The sequence below is a fragment of the Hyperoodon ampullatus genome, assembly GCF_949752795.1.
Source record: "Hyperoodon ampullatus genome assembly, chromosome: 14".
Lineage (NCBI taxonomy): Eukaryota > Metazoa > Chordata > Mammalia > Artiodactyla > Ziphiidae > Hyperoodon > Hyperoodon ampullatus.
In genome coordinates this window covers 70,826,649-70,839,230 of record NC_136927.1, presented here as the reverse complement: position 1 = coordinate 70,839,230, position 12,582 = coordinate 70,826,649, and the positions used below count along the sequence as shown (strand labels likewise).

The window sequence follows — 12,582 nt, the reverse complement described above, 5'->3', positions numbered from 1 at the left end:
AGCCTTAGGAACCCTGGCAGTGTTCTCCAACGTAAGAGACCTAGTTGTAGTATCCACCCCTGGCAAGCCAAGAGCCTGGAGAACGCACGCTTCCCAACTCAGGTCCTAAGAGGGGAACCCCGTGGCCAGCCAGCTAGTAATCGTTGTCCCTTTGTCCTTGGTCATGGTAATCTCATTTATTCTGCCTGCTATATTTATTCTTTTGCCACAAATGTAATAGTTGATATTGAGAAAATTAGAAAGAAGAAAAAAAATCTCACATATCTCCTAATAAAAATACTTTGGGGCATATCATTTCCCTCCCAAAATGGAAATACCTTTTAAAGAGTTATTATAAAAGTAGCATATATTCACTTGAAAGAATTCAAAGTAAAGTTTTTTGAGGCATGAGGTAAAAGTCACCACTTTCAAAGGTACTTGTTAATATTTTTTGCTATTGCAGACCTTTCTATACATATATAAATATACATAAATTTTCTATATAAATGGCATATATATGTGTGTGTGTATATGTGTATATATATATATATGTATCTATGTGTGTATATAAGTTCTGAGACAGGCTTCTTTTCACTTAACACCATGCATGCCATGGTCATATTTCCATGGTAGTATGCTTTGGGGCCCCCATTAACAGTGAGGGACACCCACCCCATGTGTGCCAACCCTGGAGATGGGCCAGAGTGACACAATTCTCTTTACATATCTGTTGGAGGCCTGGCCAGGCCCTCCTGTCTGGCTAGACCTGGAGTGTGGGTCCATATCAACTCTCAGAGCACCTTGCTTGGACTCTGATGGGGACCTCCAGTTTGGCTTAAGATCTTCCTCTAATTCCAAGGGTTCAAGCCTCCGGTCAGAACTCCAGGACACAGAAGCCCTCAGACCCTTGAGGACATGGCATGAGGTCACCAACATGCCATGCAATAGGCAAGAAAGGGGATTTCATTTTCTTTGGCAGGGCTTGGGGCAGGGGTGGGTAAGGAGAAAGGAACCAGGAGAAATGCAAAAGAAGCCGGCAAGATAGAGTTAAGGAAACCACTCTTGGTTAATTTTAGAAAATTTTTGATCACTTAATCTTTAGGAAATGCAACTAGACTCCACAAGGATTTGGCCTAAGTAGCTTTGTCCTGAATTCTAGCAAAGGGACTGAACCTGAAATCTCCAATGACATGCAGGTGGGATACGGCACCCACAGAGAGATGACACCCATAAACTGAAAATCTGGAGACAGGGAGGAGCAGAGAAATGTAACCGACAGAAATCAGCAGAATCTGAGGTGGATTTCAGTTCTCACAACCCATGGATTAGGCCTTGGAAGGAAGTTGAACTAGTTATTCAAGGACATCTGGAGTATATGGCTGGATAGAGAGACATACAGAGAAATACAGATGCATAGATAGAGAAAAGAAATTGAGTATATAAATGAATGAATGATTACATCAGTTATTAACACTGATTATCTCTCATCCTAGGGAACATAGGTAATTTTTGTTCTCTATGATTTTCTGTATTTTCTAAAATTTATATTACTTTCATACATAGAAAAATGAATTCTATAGAAAGGTGGGGACAGCAAAACATAGAAAAGTGAAAGCAGGATAGATAAAGATGATGCCAAGATTGAAATCATACCCAAAAGATTTGCCACACACCTGGATCAAGAGCTTCAAAAACTTGGCACTGCCCGTCTACCCAAGAAGGAGAACACAGTCAGTCAACTCAGTGTCCAAAAGGGAAAAATAAGCTAGTTGCTCAGCATAAATAAAAGTATTTCTGCTACAGGGGCTGGAAATGATTTTTTCCATGGACCCCCTTAATAAAGAATGCCTTCCAACAACATCCTTAGCAGAATGCAACACATTTCCCTCCCTGAAGGCTGATGGCGTCGTGCCATAGAACAACTCGGTGAAATCTCTTTACTGGAGGGCTAGAATGAAGGGGCCCACACACGGTTCTCTGCAAGGTGCAGGTTTGCAGAATCTTAGGTATTACACGGCTTGAGCATCACACTGCTCTCCTCTCTGAGTGTCTGCGAGCTGGAGCCTTCTATCCCAGACAACAATGAGCAAAGCAGCTATCTCAGTTGCTGGTTGAATTTGGAACCAGGGTTTAAGAGCCGGCTGAGCCAGGAAGAACACTCACATCTCCTTTTGAATGATGAGGACCCTAACAGCTCTATGTGCCTCAATAGGAGGTGAATTCATCCCCCTATGGGGTGGGCAGGGCAGGGGGAAGAAGCCATCCTCATTCCAGGTCATGATCATAGCTTACTCCATCTCACCCTGCTCTCCTCTAAAATACCTACAAATACATAGTAAATGCTAGAATCTTGGCCACCAAGCCACTGAGTGAGTCTGGAAGGAGTTATCTCTGATTACAAGACACAAGGAGCTAAAATGAGAATTATCATCAGTGGTTGATGATGAATCACGTTTTGCCACCTAGAAGATGTAAAGAAGCCTCAGAGAAGATGAAGCGGTTCATCCCTCCAGATGGTCTGCACTCACTCAGAAAACTGGTCAATCATCCATGTGTATCTCCTGGGAGATGAAATGACATTACAAGAAACCTCTATGGGAGGGTGAATGGCCTGGAGCAACTTGCAGAAAAGCATGCTGAGGATTTTAGCTTTCATGCTTCCCTCCATTCAGAGCACCCCAGAGCGAGGCAGGGGGAGGAGGGAGCACCTTGTCAGTTGAGTATGTACAAGATCGGGTAAAGCAGATGCCTACTGTATCGCTTTGAGTATTCTCAACCTCACCTCTTACCCCCTACGTGTGGCTGTGGTGACCATTTCCAAGCAGGTCTGCAGGTTTCATGTGGGTGCAGCCCAGGGTGAGAACACCCCTTAGACAGGCTCTGCACCTCTCGTTTCTTGCCCCATAGTTTCTGATGCTGTCCTCTGAGATGCCCACAGGAACCCCCTTAGCACTCATCTGTGTGCCACCCAGAAATGTCGGGGAGCCACCATTGACCAATAGGAGACTGGAGCCTGTAGGCAGATGCTTCCTCCTTTTTTTCTTCTGAAGGCAGTTCTGAGCTATGTTTTAGGTCACTTGTCAAATGGTCCCAGAACAAGCAAACAGACCCTGGGAGGAAGAGCGAACTCTGTAACACAGCCTTGTACTGCCTCTCCCTCCCTCCTCTGATGTACACCCCGTAACCTCATGGTTCCCTGGAATCATACCTCCATATCAAACTTTGTATCAGGCTTATGCATTTCTGGGAACACTGAGAAACTGGGCTTAAGCTGTGCACACAATACCCCATCCTCTAGCTGTTAGTCTGAGATGGGACCCTGCCAAGACACAGAGAGGGCTGCCAGCTGTCCAGTTAAGCTTTTGATCCAAGGACAAAAATGGACTTGGTGTAAAGTGATTCATATGGGAGACGCTATTCTCATGCCCTAGGATCATCCTATGTGACATGATGTTAATTTTCTACTCAGATTTAGGAACAGGAGTTCTGCCATCTCATATTTTTGTTGAAAACAGTCAGCTTGCCCAGTAGCCAGTAAGAAGGACCATAAGTGGCCCCACAGGGACCACTAGCACAGTGGTAGGTAGTTGGCCCGTGGGATGGGGGAGTGTCTGGACTGGGGATCCATGCCCACAAAGTCAGGAGCCCGCAGCTATACTGTCAGCTTGTGGCAGCACAGCCTGCAGAGGCAGCGGCCTCCTAATGGGGGAAAACGTGCCAGTGAAAGATGGGGGAGGGGGGGTTCCACCCAACACTAAATGCAGATAGGAACCTCTTCACGGCTGCTGAAGCTCCCTGTGCTGAGAGCCCCAGCTTTGGCTGAGCCCCCGCCCTCCCAGGCAGTCGGATTTCTGAACTGGCAGAAAAAATAACAGCAAATCTTAACCTCCTTTCCTTCCCTCTTGCAACCTCCACCGTGCTCTCCAGAAGCTCCCAACTCTGTGCAAGTTCGGAGCTCCCCTTGTAAGGATGAGCGAACAGGAGAACACTAGACACGTGAAAAGATGCAAGAGTTCAAAGCAGAGGTGTTTACTTTAAGGAATGAGAGAAAGTGCCTGCCTATGAAATCAAGTCCCTGCCAGGAAAAGGAAGACATTTTACAACAAATACAAATGCAGAAAAACACTCGATTTGATAACTGATACTAAGAACTTTTTTTTGTTACTGTATCCAGCAAAACAAATTGCTGATAACTTTAATCAAGGTAAAATGCAAATACTCAAAATCAGGAAGTAGGAAAGGGACAAAACAGTGAATGAGGAAATTATACAGCATTATGAAAGGATATTATGAATAACTCTGGCTAGTAACTTTTCAAAAAATTGGTCAAGTGGGTGAGTTTGGAAATGTATGAACATTACCAAAATTGGTAAAGAAACAGAATACCTGAGTAGACCAATTATCAGAGAAAAAAATATAGAAGTTATTCTTTCCTAAAAGATACAAGAACAGATACTTTGAAGAGTGAACTTGATTAAACTTTCAAACAAAAAAATAATTCTTATGCTGTATGTACTATTTCAGAACAAGACAAAAAAGGGAATAAACAGCACAGATACCAAATCTGAAAGAGTGCACACACACACATTCCTAAAACCTCTAGACCGGTCACATTTATAAATGCAAATATTTTTACTAAATATTAAGTATTACACTTATCTGCTTTTCAAAAATTATATACCATGTCTAAGTGGCCTATAGGCCAGGAATTTAAGAAGCGTTCAATATTAGGAAGGCTATAGATAAAAGGAGAAAGACCTATAGTCACCTCAATAAAGACTGAAAAAGCACTGACAAAATTTAATATCAATTTCTGATTAAATACAATAGTCTCAGTGAGCTAGTAATTATAGGATACTTTGTTAGCATAAAAAGATAAAATCGGGCTTCCCTGGTGGCGCAGTGGTTGAGAGTCTGCCTGCCGATGCAGGGGACACGGGTTCGTTCCCCGGTCTGGGAAGATCCCACATGCCGCGGAGCGGCTGGGCCTGTGACCCATGGCCGCTGAGCCTGCGCGTCCGGAGCCTGTGCTCCGCAACGGGAGAGGCCACAACAGTGAGAGGCCCGGGTACCGCAAAAAAAAAAAAAAAAAGATAAAATCATGAATAGCAGGCATTACCAGAATTCACCCATATCTACTTCTCCACTCTACCCAGGCATAAAGGAGGAGTTACAGCTTCCTGCCCTCCTTGAAATTAGTGGATTGTTTGACAAGTCCTGACGAACAAGCTTGAGCAAAAATGATGTATATTAATTCTAAACCAAAGTATTTAACTGCTGGTGAGAGACTCTACAGAATTTTCTTTCCCTGCCTCATCAATCAAGGAGATCTTGTATTCCAGGTGGTGCAGCCACAGGATGGGGGAGCCCCCACCAGCCTGGATCACTGAATCACCACATGGAGGACAGTTGCTCCTGGGAGTTACCTGGAGCTACAGAACTTTGTGGTACTTAGCTACGGAGTGTTTGGAGTTCTGTTACTACAGAATGCCTAATATAAATAGCCAATGTATTAAATAATAGTGAAAAATTAAGTGTGCTTCCATTAAAGTCATGAATGCCTATATCATTGCTATTATTTAATATTTTTGGCTAATGCCAATGCAGCTAATGCAGTTAGGCAAGAAAAAGGGAGAGATTGCTGTTATGGTTACTATTGCTGTGTAAGAAATTAACCCAAAACAACCATTTTTCTTTTGTTCATGATTTTGTGGTTCAGAAATTCAAGGAGGGGTCATCTGGCCATTCTTGCTTAGGGTGATTATTGTCAGATGTCGACTAGGGCTGGAGTCATCTTTAAGCCTTGACAGGGCTGGATGTCCTGGATGACTCATGAACATGGCTGCTGTTGATGCTGTATGTTGGCTGGAAGGTCAGTTGGGCTATCAACTACAGTGTCTACATGTGACCTCTCCAACATGGTGGTCTCAGGGTAATCAGACTCATTACCTGGCCCCTGCCATCCCCAGAGTGAGAGTCCCACTAGATTCTGGTGGAATTTGAGTGACCTTTTCTGACCTGGCCTTCTAACTTACAAAGTATCATTTTTATTGGATGCTACTGGTTGTAACGGATTCACTGAGGTCAGCCCTGATTCAAAGGAAGAGGACATACACTCATCCTCTATAAAAGGAGTGTCAAAGAATGTGCATATGTGTTTTTCAATTGAATGATGATTCAAAATTATCACAATCAATTATATATGCCTAGTAACCCCAAGCTTATTAAGAGTAATAAGGATAGGGGTATAGCAAAGATGGCAAAGTAGGAAAACCCTGAACTCACCTCCTCCCAAGGGCACAGCAAATCACAACTACTTACAAAGCAACTATCTATGAGAACAACCAGAAGACTAGCAGAAAAGATTTTCCATAACTAAAGATTTAAAGAAGGAAATGTGTAGGAGGGGCAGAGGGGCAATACAGTCATGACCTACATCCTCCAGGTTGGTGACCCACAAGCAGAAGGCATATCACAGTTGCAGAAGGCATATCACAGTTGCAGAACTCCTCTCCAGGGAGTGAGGGGTCTGAGTCCCACATCAGGCTTCCCAGCCCAGGGGACCTGCACCAGGAAGATGAGCTCCCAGAATACCTGGCTTTGAAATCCAGCAGGGCTTAACATTTGGGAGAGCTGGAGGTCTATAGGAAACAGAGACTCCACTCTTAAAGGGCATGCACAAAATCTCACCACTCCAAGTCCCAGTGCAGAGACAGTAGTTTGAAAGGAGTCTGGGTCAGACCCACTTACTGATCTAAGAGAGGCTGTCAGAGAGGTAGGAGGCAGCTGGGACTCACCCTGGGGACAGGGACACTGGCAAGCGCCATTTGGGAATTCTCCTTCTAGCCTATTATCACCAGGGACTTACCTGCCCATCAGCAGGCCTAGAGCCGCCACACAAGACAGGACCTCTCAGTCACCTGGGCTGGGGGCCAGCCCCATCTGCCAGCAACCTACAGTCGTCAGGTCCACCACAACAGAAGGATCATGCAGCCCACACAGGAGGCATCCCTAGAGCATACAGCTCTGGTGACCAGAGGGGAGTATGCTACTGGACCCCATAGGACATCTCTTACATAAAGCCACTTCTGCAAGATCAGGAAACATGTGACCTACCAAATACATAGAAATAAATACAGAGACTTAGGCAAAATGAGGAGACAGAGGAATATGTTCTGAATGAACAAACAAGACAAAAACCTCAGAAAAAGGACTAGATGAAGAGGAGATAAGCAATCGACCCAATAAAGTTTCAAGATAATGACTATAAAGAAGCTCACTGATCTCAGGAAAGAATGGATGAACACAGAGAAAATTTGTACAAAGGGTTAGAAAATATAAAGAAGAACAAGACAGGGAATTCCCTGGTGGTCCAGTGGTTAGAACTCGGCACTTTCACCGCCAGGGCCCGGGTTTGATCCCTGGTCGGGAAACTAAGATCCCACAAGCCACAGCCACATGGCACAGCCAAAAAAAAAAAAAAAAGGAAGAACAAGACAGGGATAAAGGACACAATAGCTGAAATTAAAAAATGTACTAGAAGAAATCAACAGTAGATTCAATGATACAGAGGAATGGATCAACAATCTGGAAGACAAAGTAGTAGAAATTACCCAAGCTGAATAGAAAAAAAGAAAAAGAAATGAGGATAGCTAAGAGACCTCTAAGACAACATCAAGCATACTAACATTCACATTATAAGGGTCCCAGAAGAAGAAGAGAGAACGGGGCAGAGAACTTATCTGAAAAAATAATAGCTGAAAAATTCCCTAAGCTGGGGAAGGACATAGACATCCACTTCCAGGAAGCACAGAGAGTTCCAAATAAGATGAACCCAAAAGGTCCACACTAAGACACATTATGATTAAAATGGAAAAAAAAATAAAGATAAAGAGAAAATCTTAAAAGCAGCAAGAGAAAAACAACTAATTGCATACAAGAGAATTCCCATAAGGCTATCAGCTGGCTTTTCAGCAGAAAATTTGCAGGCCAATATTCAAAGTGATGAATGAAGAAAACCTACAACCAAGAATACTCTACCTGGCAAGATTATCACTTAGATTTGAAGGAGAGAGAAAGAGTTTACAGAAAAGCAAAAACTAAGAGTTAAGCACCACTAAAGTGACTTTACAAAAAATGTTAAATAGACTTCTCTAAGCAAAAAACAAAAGGCCACAACTAAATATACAAAAACTGAAAATTATGAAGGGGAAAATCTCACTGGCAAAGGCAAACACACAGTAAAAGTAGATCAACCACTTATACAGCTGGTAGGAAGGTTAAAAACCAAAAGTAGTAAAATCATCTATATCCACAATAAGTAGTTAAGGGATACACAAAACAAAAATATAAAATATGATGTCAAAAACATTCAATATGAGGGAGGTTGTTAAAAATGCAGGTTTGATAAAAGTGCTTAAACTTAAGAAACCATCAACCTAAAATGATCATATACATCATATAATGATAATATATATCAATTCATCAGGAGGTATAACAGTTGTGAATATATATATATACCCAACATAGGAGCAACTAAATAGATAAAGAAAATATTAACAGACATAAAGGGAAAACTCAACAGTAATAATAATATAATAGTAGAAGACTTTAACACCCCATTTACATCAATAGGCAGATCATCCAGACAGACAATTAAGGAAACACTGGCCTTAAATAACACCTTAGACCAGATGAAATTTATATATATAGAACAGCCCACCCCAAAACAGAAGAATACACATTCTTTTCAAGGATACTGGTAATATTCTCCAGGATAGATCACATACTATGCTACAAAACAAGTCTTCATAAGTTTAATATTGAAATAATATCAAGCATCTTTTCTGGCCTCAACACTATGAGACTAGAAATCAACTGCAAAAATACACAAACATGTGGAGTCTAAATAATATGATTCTAAACAACCAATGGGTCAGTGATGAAATCAAAAAGAAAATGAAAAAATATCTGGACACAAAAAATGTAAACACATCAATCCAAAATTTATGGGAAACAGCAAAAGCAGTTCTAAGAGGGAAGTTTATAGCAATACAAGCCTACCTTAGGATACAATAAAAATTACAAATAAACAGTCTAATATTACACCTAAAGGAACTAGAAAAAACAAACAAACAAAACCTAAAGTTAGTGGAAGGAAAGAAATCATAAAGATCAGAATAGAAATGAAATGAAATAGAGACTAAAAAACAATAGAAAAGATCAATGAAACTAAAAGCTGGTTCTTCGAAAAGATAAACAAAATTGATAAAGCTTTAGCCAGACCCATCAAGAAAAAAAGAGAGAGGGCACAAATAAATAAAATCAGAAATGAAAGAGACGTTACAACCAATACCACAGAAATACAAAGAATCATAAGAGACTACTACAACAATTATACGCCTATAAAATAAACAACCTAGAAGAAATGGATAAATTCCTAGCTATGTACAATAGCCCAAGAATAAATCAGGAAAAAATAGAAAATACCAGTAATGAAACTGTATCAGTTAAAAAACAAGCAAACAAACAAAAAACTCCCAACAAACAGAAGTCCAGGACAGCTTCACAGGTTAATTCTATCAAACATTTAAAGAAGAGTTAGCATCTATCCTTCTCAAACTACTCCAAAAAAATTAAAGAGGAAGGAATGCTTCAGAACTCATCTATGAGACCAGCATCACCCCAATACCAAAACAAAATAAAGATGCCACAAAAAAAGAAAATTACAGGCCAGTATCACTGATGAATGAACATAGATGCAAAAATCCTCAACCAAATAGTAGCAAACCAAATTCAACAATACATTAAAAGAATCATACACCATGATCAAGCAGGATTTATCCCAGAGATTCAAGGATGGTTCAATATTCACAAATAGATAATATACACCACATTAACAAACTGAAGAATAAAAATCAGATGATCACCTCAATAGATGCAGGAAAATCTCTTGACAAAATTCAACATCCATTTATGATAAAAACTCTTAATAAAGTGAGCATAGAGGGGACATATCTCAACATAATAAGGGCCATTTATGACAAACCCACAACCAACATCATTCCCAATAGTGAAAAGCTGAAAGCATTTCCTCTAAGATCAGGAACAAGACAGGCATGCCCACTCTTGCCACTTTTATTCAACATAGTATTGGAAGATCTAGCCACAGCAATCAGAGTAGAAAAAGAAATAAAAGGCATTCAAGTTGAAAAGGAACAAGTAAAACTGTCATCATTTGCAGACATGATACTACATAGAGAAAATCCTAAAGACACCACCAAAAAATATTAGAATTAATAAATGAATTCAGTGAAGTCACAGGATACAAAATCAATATACAGAAATCTGTTGTACTTCTGTACACTAATATCAAACTATCAAAGAGAAATTAAGAAAACAATCCCATTTACAATAACATCAAAAAGAATAAAATACCTAGGAATAAATCTAATCAAGGAGGTAAAAGACCTTTACTCTGAAAAGTATAAGACATTGATGAAAAAAATTGAAGACAACTAAACAAATGGAAAGCTATGGATTGGAAGAATTAATATTGTTAAATAACCATACTACCTCTATGCAACCTCTATCAAAATATCAATTGCATTAGGAACAAACAATCCTAAAATTTTGTATGGAAACGCAAAAGACCCCCCAATAGCAAAAGCGACACTGAGAGAGAAGAATAAAGCTGGAACATCACACTCCCTGATTTCAAACTATACTACAAAACTACAATAATTGAAACAGTATGGTAATGACACATAAACAGACACATAGATCAATGGAACTGAAATAAACCCATGCTTATACATTCAATTAATCTATGACAAAGGAAGCAAAAATACACAATGTGAAAAGACAGCCTTTTCAATAATTGGTGTCAGGAAAATTAGATAACAACATGCAAAGGAATGAAACTGGATTACTTCTCACACCATATATAAAAATAAACTCAAAATGGATTAGAGACTTAAATATAAGAACTGAAACCATAAAATTCCTGGAAGAAAACATGCAGTACACTCTTTGACATCAGTCTTAGTAATATCATTTTGGAAATGTCTCCTCAAGCAACAACAACAACAACAAAAAGACAAATGAGACCAAATGAAACTAAAAAGCTTTTACATGGTGAAGGAAACTATCAACAAAATGAAAAGGCAACCTACTGAATGGGAGAAGATATTTGTAAATGATATGTCTGATAAGGGGTTAATATGCAAAATGCACAGAGAACTCACACAATTCAACATCAAAAAAATACAACTTGATTTAAAAATGGGCAGAGGGGGCTTCCCTGGTGGCACAGTGGTTGAGAGTCCACCTGCCGATGCAGGGGACACGGGTTTGTGCCCCGGTCCGGGAAGATCCCACATGCCACGGAGCGGCTGGGCCCGTGAGCCATGGCCGCTCAGTCTGCGCATCCGGAGCCTGTGCTCCACAACGGGAGAGGCCACAACAGTGAGAGGCCCATGTACAGCAAAAAAAAAAAAAAAAAAAAAAAAAAATGGGCAGAGGAACTGAATAGGCATTTTTACAAAGAAGGCATACAGATGAACAACAGACACATGAAAAGATGCTCAACATCACTAGTCATCAGGGATATACAAATCAAAACCACAATGAGATACCACTTCATATCGAGTGGCTATCATCAAAAAAACAACAAACAAGTATTGGCAAGGATGTAGAGAAAAGGGAACCCTCATGCGCTGTTTGTGGGGTTGTAAATTGGTGCAGCCACTATGGAAAACAGTATGGAGTTTCTTCAAAAAAATTAAGAATAGAACTGCCATCTGAGCCATCAATTTCACTTCTGGGTATTTACCTGAAGAAAACAAAAACGTTACTCTGAAAATATATATGCACCCCAATGTTCATTGCAGCAGTATTTACAATAACCAAGATATGGAAGCAACCTAAGTGTTCATTGATAGGTAAATAGATAAAGAAGATGTGGTAGGGGCAGAGACCAAGATGGAGGAATAGAAGGACGTGAAGCACACCTCCTCCCACAGATACATCATAAATACACCTACATGTGTAACAATTCTCACAGAATACCCACTGAATGCTGGCAGACGATCTCATACCACCAAAGCTTCAAAAAAGATCACCATGTAACCAAGTAGAAGGAAATAAAAAAAGAATCAAGATGGGACCTGCACCCTTTGGAGAACTGTGGAAGACAAAATGTTCCCTCACCCTGGGAACCCCCTTCACCAACTGGGAGGTCCACCAGGACAGATGGGGAGGCTCAGAGGAGAGTGCAGCAGCCAGCTTGCAGCAGGCAGGACAGAGAGAGACCAACACAGATGGTCCTGGCCACCTTGCTGCACTTCCAAGCCAGCAAATATGTTCAGCGGCTGGGTGCTGAAACTCAGGCTTCAGTGGACAGACCCTGGGAGAGGACTTGGTTTGGCTGAGCAGAGACAACCTGAAGGGCCTGGGGTGTGGTCCAGGCTGCAACTGGGGGTGTGCACAGGACGGAGCCCAGTTCAGCCATAGGAGCCACATTGTTAACACAGGCACAAGGGGAGGGGCATGGCCCCACAATAGAAGTCTCATTCTCAGTGTGCTCACAGCTGGCACAGCTCA

General features: G+C 41.0%; 1 protein-coding gene across 1 annotated transcript in view; it reads left to right on the top strand.

The window, feature by feature from the left end:
• The window catches only part of PTPRT (protein tyrosine phosphatase receptor type T), a gene marked incomplete at both ends in the record, with an annotated part of 1,101,453 nt that extends 1,097,436 nt beyond the window's left edge, over positions 1–4,017 (top strand). The window contains one exon of the mRNA XM_079719321.1: positions 3,910–4,017. Coding sequence (XP_079575447.1) covers positions 3,910–4,017 — 108 coding nt within the window. The remainder of the gene's footprint in view (positions 1–3,909) is intronic.
• Between the last annotated feature and the right edge of the window lie 8,565 nt (positions 4,018–12,582).